This window comes from Pezoporus wallicus, unplaced genomic scaffold, assembly GCF_028554395.1.
Source record: "Pezoporus wallicus isolate ANWC-B61680 ecotype Strahan unplaced genomic scaffold, APGP_CSIRO_Pwel_v1 contig_1583, whole genome shotgun sequence".
In the NCBI taxonomy this organism is placed as follows: Eukaryota; Metazoa; Chordata; class Aves; order Psittaciformes; family Psittacidae; genus Pezoporus; species Pezoporus wallicus.
Genome location: NW_026637266.1, coordinates 2,235,514 through 2,251,563, shown reverse-complemented (window position 1 = coordinate 2,251,563; position 16,050 = coordinate 2,235,514). Strand labels below are relative to the sequence as shown.

General features: G+C 43.6%; 1 protein-coding gene across 1 annotated transcript in view; it reads right to left on the bottom strand.

The window, feature by feature from the left end:
* PPA2 (inorganic pyrophosphatase 2) overlaps window positions 1–15,382 on the bottom strand; it is a 39,050-nt gene extending 23,668 nt beyond the window's left edge. Inside the window, 4 exon segments of the mRNA XM_057404591.1 lie at window positions 11,130–11,174; window positions 12,827–12,891; window positions 15,134–15,341; window positions 15,344–15,382. Of these exon segments, the coding sequence (XP_057260574.1) occupies window positions 11,130–11,174; window positions 12,827–12,891; window positions 15,134–15,341; window positions 15,344–15,382 (357 nt within the window).
* Between the last annotated feature and the right edge of the window lie 668 nt (window positions 15,383–16,050).

Below are 16,050 nucleotides of genomic sequence, written 5' to 3'. Positions count from 1 at the left end.
AAATTCTATTCTCTGTATTCAGCAGCAACATACATCACATCTCTCTGCTCCAGCTGTTTTTATGTTCAAGGATCACCTACTACAAGCTCAGGAATGTTGCATCACAACTAGAAGGAAATGCAGGAGGAGGGCCAGGAGACCTCCTTGGATGGATAAGGAGCTCCTGAGGAAAATTCAAATGAAAAAAGAGGCTTATAATAAGTGGAAGCAAGGACAGGCGGCCTGGGAAGAGTACAGGGATGTTGTCCGGGAAGCTAGGGACCAGGTTAGGAAAGCTAAGGCCCAGTTAGACCTAAACTTGGCAAGGAATGCTAAGGATAACAGGAAGGGATTCTGCAGGTATATAGCAAATAAAAAACAGACAAGGGAGAACGTAGGCCCCCTCAGGAAGCTCTCAGGAGAACTGGCTAAACAGGATTTGGAGAAGGCTGAGGTTCTGAATGACTTCTTTGCCTCAGTCTTCACTCACAAAGGCTCTGACCACACCATCCAAGCCTTGGAAGGCAGACGCAGGGACTGTGAGAATGAAGACCTTGGGCCCACTGTAGGAGAGGACCTGATTCGAGACCATCTTAAAAATCTGAATGTACACAAGTCCATGGGTCCTGATGAAATCCATCCATGGGTCCTGAAGGAGCTGGTGAATGAAGCTGCTAAGCCACTGGCCATCATATTTGAGAAATCATGGCAGTCAGGTGAAGTTCCCAATGACTGGAAAAAGGGAAATATAACCCCCATTTTCAAGAAGGGGAAAATGGATGACCCGGGGAATTACAGACCAGTCAGTCTCACCTCTGTGCCTGGCAAAATCTTGGAGCAGATTCTCCTGGAAGGCATGCTAAGGCACATGAAAAACAACAAGGTGCTTGGTGACAGCCAGCATGGCTTCACTAAGGGGAAATCCTGCCTGACCAATCTGGTGGCCTTCTATGATGGGGCTACAGAACTGATGGACAGGGGTAGAGCAGTTGATGTCATCTACCTGGACTTGTGCCAAGCGTTCGACACTGTCCCGCACGACATCCTTGTCTCTAAATTGGAGAGACATCAATTTGATGGATGGACCACTCAGTGGATAAAGAACTGGCTGGATGGCTGCACACAAAGAGTTGTGGTCAATGGCTCAGTGTCCAGCTGGAGACCAGTAACGAGTGGCACCCCTCAGGGATCGGTGTTGGGACCGGTCTTGTTCAACACCTTTGTTGGTGACATGGACAGTGGGATGCAGTGCGCCCTCACCAAGTTTGCCAATGACACCAAGCTGTGTGGTTCGGTTGATACCCTGGAGGGAAGGAATGCCATCCAGAGGGACCTTGACATGCTTGTGAGGTGGGCTGATGCCAACCTCATGAAGTTTAACCATGCCAAGTGCAAGGTCCTACACCTGGGTCGGAGCAATCCCAGGCACAGCTACAGATTGGGCAGAGAAGAGATTAGGAGCAGCCCTGTGGAGAAGAACTTGGGGTGTTGGCTGATGAGAATCTGAACATGAGCCGGCTTCAGTGTGCGCTTGCAGCCTAGAAAGCCAACCGTATCCTGGGCTGCATCAAAAGGAGCGTGACCAGCAGGTCGAAGGAAGTGATCCTGGCCCTCTATTCTGATCTTGTGAGACCTCACCTGGAGTATTGTGTGCAGTTCTGGTGTCCTCAACATAAAAAGGACATGGAACTGTTGGAACAAGTCCAGAGAAGGGCCACGAGGATGATCAGGGGACTGGAGCACCACCCGTATGAAGATAGGCTGAGGAAGTTGGGGCTGTTCAGCCTGGAGAAGACTGCATGGAGACCTCATAGCAGCCTTCCAGTATCTGAAGGGGGCCTATAGGGATGCTGGGGAGGGACTCTTCATTAGGGACTGTAGTGATAGGACAAAGGGTAACGGGTTAAAACTTAAACAGGGGAAGTTTAGATTGCATATAAGGAGGAAATTCTTTCCTGTCAGGGTGGTGAGGCACTGGAATGGGTTGCCCAGGGAGGTTGTGAATGCTCCATCCCTGGTGGTGTTCAAGGCCCGGTGGGACAGAGCCTTGGGCAACATGGTCTAGTGTGACACATTCCTGCCCATTGCAGGGGGGTTGGAACTTGATGATCTTAAGGTCCTATCCAATCCTAACTATTCTATGGTAAGTACAATTTGCTTAGTTACACACAATTATGTTCAACCTCCTTGGTTCATCCTTTCCTTGCCCCTTTGAGAGTATGAACAACTCTAAGTAGTGGAAATCTACATGACATTATTTATTCCTCTATCAATATTACTCCTCACAAAACACTCAGAAAGTCCATGGAATGGTTTGCCACAAAGCAGTGGTTCAATTTACCAAGGAGGACTGGACATTTCTACAGGATAGCATTAGCTTCCCAAGCACTGGAAAGGACAATGTTTTGGGGCTTTTTTTCCCCGTGAGGATTTATTTCTTCAGGCCCTCCTCTTTTGCCTCATTCATTTTCTAAAACCCCATGCAAATACAACAATTGACGCTTCTGATTCTCAGTCAAATCTGGTTGAAGTTAGACAAATTGAATCCAAAAGTGATGGCAGAGGAAGGACATGGACACGGACACCTCATGTTTGCATTAGCCTTCTTCCTAATAGAAATGAAGTGAAAGTTGTTTCAAGAAAGTGAAGAGGGTGTGCGAGGAATAAACTTCCATGTATTTTTAGAAAAAGAAACTAAGTAATCTATGCCCTTCTTAATGGGGGGTTAAAGTGACATTTTCCAAAGGAAAAACTGTGTAACTGCCATAAGGTTTCTTCTGAAGCTGCAAGGAGTTAAGCACTACCAAGGAGTATTTATTGAAATGAGTAACCAGACCAAACCACTCAGCAATGTCTACAACCTCTCTTCTCCCAGATTACTAAAATAACCCCAAAATATCATGTTGTTTGGGACATCTCTTCACAGCCAAAAAAAACTTGCACTGGTATTAAAAATCACTACAGGAAGGACAAAATATGATACGTGTTTGCAGAGTTTTGTAGGAGGAAAAGTTAAACCAACTGAAAACTTGCACTAACTCTTTAACTACAGTGCAATTAATGTTCCAGAGGACTCTTAAAATACTTGTATTTTTGCTCCTTGTATCCTGCAGCTGCAACAAACAAATAACATTTCCAGGTTCAACACCACAGTCTGATTAAAGTGATTCCAAAGGTTCTATGATCTTCTCCTCCCAAACAAACCTGGAATGTGAAAAGCAAGAAAGCAAAGGAAAAATCCCAACTGCTACTCAGTATTTCTCCCATGAGATCATAAGCTCTGCACAAATTCCCAGTAAATTTAAATTATATTCACCATCCACAAGTACTGTGCCCCTACTGCAATCAGTGGCATATCAGATGGAATCACTTTTCGCAATCAGGTCATAACCAAATAAAATGGGGGGGAGACAGAAGGGGAAGTAAAAAGACAAAACTGCTTCATATCAGTTTCATAAGGTATACCTTACATACAGAAGAACAGTTGAAACAGACAAGTAATGAGAAAGAGAACTCAAAGCTGTCAGCATTAAGGAAGCAGTCAGAACAAAGCAACATACGTGCAGCAGCAGGTAACGGAAGGGTTGGAAGTCAGCCAAATAAAGTCTGCACATCCATCTGGGAAACACTTAGAAAAAAAGAGTGCACAGCATGAAAGCCAGTGCTGACAAGAAACTCTTCAGGAACTGCCAACCAGGTCAAAGAATTGTTCTGACTGGTAGCTACAGGTAGAAAACTTAGAAACTACTCTGGGGTTAGACACCCTCTACCACCATCCTGTAATTTTTTTGTTTAGATGTCACTGTACCTTTTCCTGACCAAGTCTATTACAATGGCTTCCACAGCCTATAAATCTTGGGTTTGAGCTTTAACTGGTCAAGGGTTACTCCAGGTCTTCACCAAAACAACTCACAGGGCTGGCCAACAACTGAACAGAAATGAATACAATGTTGCTCTCAAAACAAAAAACCCACTTGGATTTAACACAGCTCTAAGCCCAGGCCTTCATAATTTGTGGTATCAATCAAATGTGAATTGTCAAGAGTCTTAAATGTGACAGCCTGACAGATTAATTTGTATGCAAAAAAAATCCCCGAAAGTACTCTCTCTAATACTGAGCTGCCACAGGCACTTACAAGAGATTAATAACTTCATGCAGTGCTTACATTTTAAAATAAGAAGTTTTATTTATAGGGCAATCACATTTTCACAGTGCTGAGACCAGATTCACTGGTGTGGAAAGTAGAGCAAACACTAGATAGTTTGACAGATAGAAAGAGAGAAGAAGTATACTTCTCTGGCTCTCTTCTTTTTTTTTTTCCTCCTCTTTCTTATCTCATTTCCTTCCTTACCTAAATGTCACCCTGGAATTTTTCCATCATTCTTATTTTTCCAGACCAAGCACCTACTTCTTCCGACCACTTGACTGTTCTCCCCCATCGCTTGCTGCAAAACTGTCCCTGCCTCAGCTGCAAACAGAAAAGCAAGTGTCAAGCACCACCTGTCTTCAGAGATTACCATCTGCATAAGATATTCAGTGGTTAGCTCTGGATGGTGAATGCATCTGGTAATTGATATTTTTATCTTTATTTTAGATCAGTAAAACAAAAAATTCCACGTCACCAAACCCTTCAAGGAATGGTGAGACTTTCAACATTTGACACACATTCCAGCGCTAGGAAAAAAAACATCTCTCATGAAACAAAAAGTATTGCTTTGGAAAGTTTGCCATCTAACTGGCTTAGTATGAGGGCAGTCAACTGGTCTGCCTGTGAGACTGCTGCTTGCTGCAGTCCAGATTTAATCCAATTCTACAAGTGCCTAATGTAGAAGGAACTCCACTTCATGACAACAGACTGTACAACAGGCCAGATGGAGCAGCTCCTACAGTCTAGCCTCATGCCAACACTGCTGGTTGACAGCTTCTTCAGAAGGACAGCCTCCAGGAGCATGCAAGAAAAGAAAAGGAAACAGTTTCCTAGATTCAGGAAAAGGGACAGAACCCATCTGCTAGGGGAAATGACCTGACAGAGCACAAGGGACTTACAACTCAGGGTATTACGTAGCTTGTTTGACTTCGGGTTAATGCGAACACAAGTCAGACATTTGTACTTGTGATCTATTATACCTTGAGGAGGCAACAGGGGAGAAAAAATAATTCATTTGCTCAACACAGAGAAGTCAAAACTGCATTTCCTAACCCCTAAAACTGAATATGAAAATCAGCAGAAAATTACATCAAAAAGAGCAACCAGTACGTCTAAATTACAACCTTTATTTCCTAAGAACTACACACTAAGTACATTACATGGGAACTGACGGAGAATGTAAGTGTTTGCTTTATCGGGTGTTTCCTTTAACACTGCTTGGCAACTTACAACATTCCATTTCAGTTCAACATCATTTGTAATGCATCATGACATTGGTTTTGATCAGACAAGCAAAACTGTCTTTCACAGAGGACAGAAACAGTTTTCGTTTTTTTTAAATAGGAAAACCATGGAAAGATAAAAAGATACACAAATATACTTCAACATATTCCTACAGTATGTATTGCGCAAAGCAAGGAAAACAGACTACTGTACCCAGCTAAACTGTGAGTCAGTGTTCTTTCCACTAAGACTGATGGCCAAAAATAACTGCTAGCTCTGGCTGTACAGATTCTTACAGAAGCTAACTCATTTTTATCAGAGTTTGCTATTACAAACCTGAGTATTACCAGAAGGAAAACAAAATTAAGCACATTTCTGACACTATTTCTGCAACCTGCCCTTCTGGACTCCCATACACCTCTCTCAGAAGCAATCCTTCCTTACCTAACTTTCCCTTTCTTGTTCAACTATTTCTTTACCCAGTCTTCCCAAGTTCCTTAGCTGGTGCATTTGAGGGATGGGTTTTGAATAGGTATGATTTTGCCCAGGGGCTGCAATACTTAACGCTCAACCCTGGAGGTTCAGCTAATTTGAAGCAGAAGTGGAGCAACCTATGCAGTGAGGAAAGTGACAAAACGAGAGATAAAGAGAGGAACAGAAACTCAGCATAATTTCATAAAATGACAAACACCACCACTATTTATGGCCTGATTACCATTCACCATAACAGGAAGAAGAAAAATGCTAGCACTTACAATTACTTTAGTGGCTTTTACAGTAGACTGCTTAAAAATACAAATAAAAATCCAAAGGCATTAGAGGCAGCATATGGGAGCTGCTGACCCTTCCTCAACTGAGAAGCGCTGAGCTTACAAGACAGAGAGAAGAAAAAGCAGCTATAATTTCCATTTATTTTCTGTCTGTTCATTTGCAGTCTTGCAGGGATTCTCATTAGCCATCAACCGAACATGGCAGCATGCGCCTGACGACTAACACGAAAAGATGAGCTGCAATCCAGCAGCAGGGTGAACAGAGGGTGATGGCTAAAAGCTAAAAAGGAAGAGAAGAAAAAAAAAGGAAGAAAATAAGGACTGCCATAAAACGTACCCACAAATACTTGGAGAGGGGCTTCCTTACAAAATGACTACCTATATTATAAGCATTCCGAATGTAACACTTGCTACAAGGTATTTGCCAATGCAAACAAGAAACCAGATGCCAACAACATCTGGAGACCAAATATACTGTATCTAAATGAGAAGTCAATGGAACTGTTCCAATAAATTAACATGCCACACAGCAGAAAAGGAATATGATGTGCCCAGCATAAATACAAAGTGCCTGCAGCCTCTTCATAGTGTACTTCCCTGATGTTACAGTGAAAAGGGAACCACAAACACTGTTTTTATCCACAGGTATCTCAAAAGTGGTGTCGGGGATACTCTGATAAACCAGACACCTGCAAAACTACTTAGTGCACAACCATGACGTGAATGAAAACAAAACACTGACTTTCTCAAGTTTAATGACTCTTTAATTTGAAGTTAAGCTTGACCAAATCAATGATGCAACTTTCTCAGTAAATTAACTCTACTCCCATAGATTTTAACTGGATCGCTGAGTGAAAATTACCTCTATTCTCAGTATTTGTTTAACTACAAGAACACCAAGCAAGGCTTACAGCTATTGGACCCATTCACAGAAAAAGGCTGGGCAAGTTCAAGCATTAGAATGAAAGCTTCACTGATAATCAAAAATTCAGAACACACAAGTCCCTGACCAGACATAATGAACACACTACAGCCCAGGTTAGATAAACCAAAAAAAAACACCTGACATGACCAAAGAAGGTTACAGAGGCTGTTGTTAAGACAGAATACAAAGTCAGTGCAACGTCTGTACCTATACTGCATGGGAAATGATGACAGCTCTTCCTTTCTTATGAAACATACCGACTTTTCCACAAGACAACTCTGACACCAGTTTTGAATACTGTTCTGAGCATGAGGCTCCCTACCAGATCATCCATTCAGACTGCATGACCACTTTGATGATCCCTTGTATCTCACCTAACTGGTTAATTTACCAGAAGTCTTTGCCTGACAGCAATTCAGCTGAAATCTGCAGGGGTATTCCAGCACTGTGCAACCCACAGGATGCAACAAAAGCATCCAGTTTCTTTGTTCAGGTTTTGAGACGAGATTTTTTTGGTTTTGCTTTGGTTGAGGTTTGCTGGTTTGGGGTTGGTTGGTTTTGGTTGGTTGGTTGTTTTTTTTTCCCCCAAATGCTCTTGTGGATGTCTGCAAATCAGAGGACTATAACAAGGGAGATTCCTTACCAAGGCCAACATCTGGACTAAAGCTTCATATTCAAGAACATCTGAGTCCTCTGAATGAGCCATACAATGACAAGTAGATTAGAAACCCTTTCACTACAGCAGGAAAGCAACATGTCAAATTTTTCTTGAAAAGAAAACTATGACTTCTTCAAACCTCCTTCCTGCTAGACATGGAAGACCATATTCAACAATCAGCCTTTGACAGTTTTGACTCTAATCACACTGGGAACATTCACTCTTCCAGACAGAGCTGTGAAACTTTTGATACCTTTAACAGAGATTTACTTGGTCAGAAGTGGACTTCGAGTGCTTGCAATGCTTAAGAAAAAGCAGAAGTTCAGACTGCAAGCTGGTAATGATTTTGAGACTGAAGCTCAATATGATTCCTTTCAGCAGAGTTTCTCCTTCAAAATGACTTCTCACTAGTCTTCAAACAGCCAAAACATCTGTGAAAGCAAAAGGGTCAGCTGTCAGCAGTGGCTGCAGGTTTAAACTTAACTGAGATTTGGGAAGGTCTAAAATGTTGCAAGAAACGGCGGCACTACTGAGAACAGTTCATACAGAAAAACCACAGCATTTCCCTTAGAACTACAAGCCAAGACTGCAAACAACACACAGAGACTTGTACAGTGTGCATTCCCCTATCCCACGAATGCTGAAAGCTTAAGCTCCTCTATTTTCAGACCTTCTTTTCTGGCATCAGGAATGCCAAGAACAATTTGAAGTAGATTAGACAGACTGAAGAGACTCATGCAGAATTATCTTAATTTTCCATAACTAAACTGCCATCTGATGATCACCAGCTCAGCATAATTTAACGCACACTTAAGAGAGCTTGCCCTTGTCAAGAGTAACATATAACTGCCACCCTAAAAGCACAAGTTTTAAATATTTCACTGTGTTTCCAGGGCAAGAGGAAACTTTGAATTCTGGCCAAATTCAGTGCAAGGATCAACTGAACACCATATATATAAAGTAGCCTTTTCATCCCTACACAAGAGTATGGAGTGCAGTGCTTCAAAGTTCTTCAGAAATCAGTACATAGCATTAAATTCCTCATTTTCCTTTTATCTCCTGATTAACCTATGCTTTCCCTACATACAAGCACACAGGGATGCATTTTTCATAAAGCCAGTGTGAGGAGAGCTGCTAAAGAGCCCAGTGTAAGAAGAAACTGCTTTCCTGAACACAAAGATCTATTTTCTCTCTTCTTCCCAGCTCTCACAGATCACATTGAAAAAAGTTTTTTCTAAATGATTTGCACTCTCACATTTCACCATCTAAGTAAAGACCAAGCTTATTTGGGAAGCCTAGAGCTTACACATTTGTTTGCTTACATCAGAATGGAATGTACATTTGCCTTTGCTCATTTTCTCTAGTTCTATTAAACCACAATCCAGAGCTCTCTCACAGCAGGAGTTATGTGAAGCAGTTCTGAAGTCTACAGAGCAAGAGCTGCTCAGCCTCACTGGCACTTCCCCCACACACACTCAATAGGCTGATCCAGAGATCAGAATAAAGGTACTAGAAACATGGTTTTCAACAAGCTATAATGCTTCACACTACACAGAAAATGCAGTTTTGAACAGTTTTAGAGTCTGCATAAAACAATCTTTGCATTTTCACAACTGGCAGGCATTTTCACAGTATTCATAAACAGGTAAGAAACAGTATTTGGCTTCCAGAAAGCAGTAATTAAGAATTCATGTTTCACAACAATGATTTTTGAGAAAGTCTACTGGCACATAGTCTTTCTCCTCAGCAATTCATCTTTCAGGCACGATTTCACATCTACTAAATAGTACTTCAATGGGCATCAAGCAATAGAAAATCTGAAAAGCGGTACCCAGGCACTGTAGCTTGAATGAATCACAGGGCAGAGCGACAGGAAATATATAGAGCAGGATTGCTTGGGGACTGTTATAAAGTAGAATCACCAGTGTATCACAAACTAATTGCAAAACTATGAGAACCCAGACAGTTAGGGCAGTTCTTTCACATGGATGTGTAGTTAAGAGTTTTGCAGTATGACTGGTCAAACAGATACAAGACAAAGGGTGGGGGGGGACACACGCCCACACATCATAGACTTCAAGCACAGTTTGTTTCACTTTGACTTTCTTCTATGAAGTTTTATTTTTTAAAGTTTTATTTTCCTATGACAAGGAAAGTATTGCAAAAAATGCTATGTTTTGGAAAAGACACTTGCATAAACAAATGCTGTTTCACAGCAAAAGCCTCAGTAGATCTTCCACATTTTTCTGGGCTTCCGTTAGGCTTAACTCCAGTGCTGGTTAATGCTGAACTATTAGCAGATGTGATTTTTCTCCTTGGGCTTTCCAAATGAGTATAGAAAAAAATGTATCTTCAGATCTAAAAAGCAGATACTAAGCCTAATTCCTGCCCTAACATTCTTAAGATTTTTGAAGATTTGTAGATATACCAATACTCAGAGCATAATGAAAATTTCATTAACAAAGGTTTTATTGCAAATGTTTCTGAATGCAATAGCAAAAAAGATTACATATATATGCTGCAATAGTCATAACGAACTTTTCAAAGAGTGGTATGGAAGTGTTTCCCTTTGAAAACATACTGATGAATGAAAGAATGCTGACGCTTCTGGTCCATGCAAAGACAAGAATATTAAATCATGACCAAGCAGTGTGCACTCGCAGCCCAGAAAGCCAATCACATCCTGGGCTGCATCAAAAGAAGTGCGATCAAGAGGCTCAGGGAGGTCATTCTCCCCCTCTACTCTGCTCTGGTGAGACCCCACTTGGAGTGTTGCACTCTGCTCTGTGACCACCAACATAATAAGGATGTGAACCTGCTCAAGGAAGTCCATAGGTGGGCATGAAGATGATCAGAGGGCTGGAGCACCTCTCCTCTGAAGACAGGCTAAGAGAGTTGGGCTTATTCAGCCAGAAGAGAAGCTCCAGGGAGGCCTTGGAACAGTCTTCCAATACCTAAAGAGGGCCTACAAAAATGCTGGAGAGGGACTTTTTACAAGGGCATGAGATGATAGGACATGGGGTAATGGCTTTAAACTGAAAGGGGCTAGATTTAGATTAGACATTAGGAAGAAATTCTTCACTGTGAAGGTAGTGAGGCACTGGCATGGGTTGCCCAGAGAAGCTGTGGCTGCCCCACCCCTGGCAGTGTCCAAGGCCAGGCTGGATGGGGCCTGAAGCAACCTGGTCTAGTGGAAGGTGTCCCTGTCCATGGCAGGGGGGTTAGAACTAGGTAACTTTTAAGGTACCTTCCAACTCAACTCAAACCATTCCGTATGGTTTCTTGTATGATTTCTTAATAATGGAAATAGAAGAATTTCTTAATAATGTATGATTTCTTGATAATGGAAATAGAAGAATAGGGTTGGCTTGGGGTTATTTTTGTTGTGGGTTTTTAAAACAGTAAAAATAAACAATTAGCAGTACCTCAGATCCAGTAGTTCTTGACCTCTTTGCAGGAATCTCTTTATCCTATAGAGAAAGAAAGAAGTAAAGAAGTGTATAAAGAACATTAGAGCACAATCCTGTATTCCTATAAATACAGACAATGGTAGTTTTCAATGCAATTGAAACATCCCTTCGTGAACGTAAAGACCCAAATTGTAAATTTTAAAAGTACTCAGTTCTGTTTTACTGTGAAATTATAACCTTCCAGATGTTAACAGAGGAAGACAGAAGTATACAAGGACACATCCACTTCTCCCAGCTACTGAAAAAAATAAATGGCAATTTAGGCCTGTTCTCAACTGAACAAAAACACAGTCATACAGCCGGTTGAAAGGGATAAAGAAACTAAAGAAGCAAACAAGAAGTCCACAAAGTCATAAAAGTCCACAAAGCTTAGACCAGGGTAGGAAGAAAACAAACAACTCCATAAGTCATCCTCTTGCGAAGAAGGCAAAATTAACAAAGATCTTCATAATGACTCTCTTTCTTGCTCTCCTGTCAGCCCCTTGTATCCTTTGGAATGCTCTCTGCTTGCTCACACACCTAAATGAAAGCCTCCCCACACTGACCAGACATTGCTGTACTGTAACTTAGTCTACAGAAAAATCACAGACAATAATCCAAGCCTCCAAAGCTTAAACTCTAGACGCAGAGACAGTAAGGCCCCCAGGGAACATGTGATGGTAATACGGATTACTTTTATAGCAACAACACCCACTTAACAGAGCATCTTAGTGATGATTCTCTGACTGAAACTTACCTCTTTGTTGACTAGCATGCTCAGGGGCTGCCAATCAAAAAGTTTAATGGCTATTTTTAATCTCACGGTTTAAATAATTCAAGAGATTGGTTCACTAGTTCAGAAGTCTCAATCTGAACATGCTACAACTGCTGACCTTCCTCACCATTTGTATCATCCATAGAAATCCAGCAAGAAATCAAGAAAACAGCCAAAACCCTCCCAACCTGTTTGTGTAACAACCATACCATAATAAGCAAACCTAAGCCTAAACCAAAGACTGGCAGTTCCCACTGGTGACACACAAACCAGGCATTTCATTATTGGTATAATGAAACTCCAGGGAGTGTGGCTAACAAGACGTGAAAGTGCTCAGCTGCACCTCAAGCCTTGTAATTCTCCAAAGGTGTGATTACCACTTTTCTCTTGGGCATTATTGTTGGCTTCCAATTATAATGCTCCTTTTGGGATCTACAGAAATACACTGTAAGTTACGTAAGCATGTGCTGTACATCTCCTCCTGCAAGGAAATGTACTTTCAATTGCAGATGTAGGAATATGCCAATTTGAAAGGAGTAATAGCAGAAAATGAATTGAAGGGCACATGAACCTTAAAACACAGAGGAGAATTAACACAAGATACAGTGAGGTTTTCCCCCAACCTGCAGTCACTAGGAGACTTCAACAGACACCCAGGCTTGTCTACACATTGTTTCACTGCAAGTTACTGAACTCAGCAGAGAAAATTTGGTGAGGTTATTGTGCCTATATTACATAAGGAATCAGCCTCAGTTAAAGTGGTCCTTTCTGGTGTTATACATTTGTCTGCTAATTGCTTTAAAAAAATGCTTCTACAAAACCGTATTTTTCCCTAAAGAATGCCAACAAAACTATTGTTATTTTTAAAATAATAGTGTTTCAAGGCATAAATACATACCTCTTTAGATCCAGCAAACAGTGGAATGTCATGAAATGGGGAAATGTATTTACCATCTGCATTCTCTGAAAAAAAACAAAAAAGTAGCATTACAAATCTAAAGATATGACACGTTAGTATTGCTGACTGTTCTGCATTACAGAAATGTATGATATGCCACAATTATGCATCAGATGAACTTTTCCTGAAGTTTAATTCCAAGGACTAAAAAAACAACCTACATGCAGGACTAGGATTTTGACTGGTAAGAATTCGTCAGAATCAAAATTATTGCTTTACTATTCAACACTTCTCTTCTGACTACCTGGCAATACAAGCTATGTGAAGATGAGATGCTTTCATTCTCTTTTCTCCTTTTCCCCACCAATAAAAAACCATTAACAGAGAAAAACAATAACAACAAAAAAACAACCAAAACAAAACAAACAAACAAAAAAAAAAACAAAACAAAACAAAAACACCACAGCAAGGGAACTTTATTTCCATAAGCAATCAGATAATTTATCTGGGTTTCTAGCAATGCTGCCCCTGTGACTTCTCATTTCTAATAAACTGAGTTTCACGACCACAAAGAGAATCGTAGAATAGTTTGGGTTGGAAAGAACCTTAAGATCACCTAATTCCAAGCCCCCTGCCATGGGCAGGAATGCGTCACGCTAGACCATGTTGCCCAAGGCTCTGTCCAACCTGGCCTTGAACACTGCCAGGGATGGAGCATTCACCACTTCTTTGGGCAACCTATTCCAGTGCTTCATCACCCTCACAGTAAAGAACTTCTTCCTTATATCTAACCTGAACTTCCCCTGTTTAAGTTTAAACCCATTCCCCCTTGTCCTATCACTACAGTCCCTGATGAAGAGTCCCTCTCCTGAGCACACTTGTAGGCCCCCTTCAGATACTGGAAGGCTGATAATGAGGTCTGTCTCCAAGCAGCCTTTTCTTCTCCAGGCTGCACAGCCCTAACTTTCCCAACCTGTCTTCATACGGAAGGTGCTCCAGCCCCCAAAGACTGACCAAAAGAATAAGCGAGGGATGGGATAATTGCTCAGGCCCTAGACATGAAACACCACACCTGGCAACCTGCTGGCATTAAACTCAATGGTGACCAAATCTGCCCCTCAGCCTTGCTTACACTGCAGAAAGGAACAAAATTCACTGGAGTGGATGCTCAAGCTTTTCCATCTACTCAGAATTTTTTCAACATACTAAAAACCCAAGCAGTGCATCAAAACAGAAATATCAACAACAATCCAAGGTGCTAACACAACTCCCAAGGAAGTTCTCTCCTAGCACCCTTATTCACAGTAACGGGGAAAGCAGATAAGGACTTCATTTAGCTTTGGACTGTACTTGGACCACTTCAGAAAAGAGGAGTAAATGGTTTTTGCAACTCCTGGAAGCCTCCCAGATGCTCCTCCCAAATAAAACAAAGTTTAGTGGTAGGCTACTTATTCCCACTAACTAAAGGGAGTTTCTCTAGAGGAGCTCCTGTGCTGGCAGCCCCTGGGGACTGAGCACAAGGGAGCTCTGGCAGGGTACTGCTGACAGGGCACGCTACGCCTCCGCTTCTCTCACACCAGCAGACATTAGAATTAACTGCTTGTAACTCAATGAACCAAAACCATACAATACCACTACTGGAGAAGCGGCAAATATACAACACTATTACAAAAACGTGCAACACCAAGCCTGCACACCACCAGCTCTCACTGGGTTTTGCTGGAGTGCTCCTGGGAGTGCTGCCCACACCCTCCCGCTGCCACTTACTGCTGCTGGCCCCACAGGCCCCATGTCTGGATGCCAGCCTCCCCTCACTGTGAGGTTTGTGGTGGGAGGGCTGGCATGGTCACTGGGGACAGCCAATGCTACCACCGGGCTGTCACACTGAAAGGCGAGATGAGGCAAGGCCAGGAGACGCCCCCGTGGCCAAGGCCGTCTTTGGGATACCAAAGCACGCCATGGCCTTCCCGGGCAGACTACTGCAACAGTGCACCACGGCTGTGCTTCACTCCGGCCTTCTCAGTACCTCTACAGGGCCCTTCGCAGGGCTGGGAAGCGTACGGCTGTGCCATGCACACCACCCCCACCGCTGAGCAGGCCCAGCATCCGCTCCAAATGCGGATCTGCCAGGAAACCCCCACCCCACTCTCCACGAGAACCTGCCTCCGGCACTGGGGGGTAGGGGGAGGCCCAGGGGCAGGCAGCTCGAAAGGCCTCGGCGGAAGCGGGGAGCCGCCGTTCTCCTCGCCGTGCACCCTGGGAGGCGGGGAAGGAAGGGATTCATACAGCCCGGGGGCTGCTACTTACTAAAGTAGAGGCGGTAATCGGCAGAGTTGGGCCGGCCCCGCTGCTCCGTAACGTACCGGGACATGGCGCCGAGGTAGCGGCGCGGCGCTCGCCCCCAACTGCGCGCCGCCAGCAGGCGCACCAGCCCCGGCGGCGCATGCATGATGGCGACGGTGGCTGCCTTCCCTCCCCTTCCTGCGGCTGCCGGGCCTGCGCTGCTCCGCTCCACTCCGCGCCAGCCCCGCCTGGCCCCGCCGGGAAACCTCGCATGGCGGCGCCGAGGTGCTGCCGGCCTCGGGAGTGCTGCCTGTCGCGTCCTGCTTCACCGGCGGGGACGGAGAGCTGCGGCTGCCACCTGGGCAAGGGCACGACCGCTAAGCCCCAGAGGCCCAAAATGGCGGTATCATAGAATAATTAGGGTTGGAAAGGACCTTAAGATCATCCAGTTCCAACCCCCCTGCAATGGGCAGGGACACCTCACACTAAACCATATCACCCAAGGCCTCGTCCAACCTGGTCTTGAACACTGCCAGGGATGGAACATTCACAGCCTCCCTGGGCAACCCATTCCAGTGCCTCACTACCCTTTCAGGAAAGAACTTCTTCCTTATATGCAATCTAAACTTCCCCTAAGTTTTAACCTGTTACCCCTTGTCCTGTCACTACAGTCTCTAATGAAGAGTCCCTCTCCAGCATCCCTATAGGCCCCCTTCAGATACTGGAAGGCTGCTATGAGGTCTCCATGCAGCCTTCTCTTCTCCAGGCTGAACAGCTCCAACTTCCTCAGCCTGTCTTCATACGGGAGGTGCTCCAGTCCCCTGATCATCCTCGTGGCCCTTCTCTGGACTTGTTCCAACAGTTCCATGTCCTTTTTATATTGAGGACCCCAGAACTGCACACAATACTCCAGGTGAGGTCTCACAAGAGCAGAGTAGAGG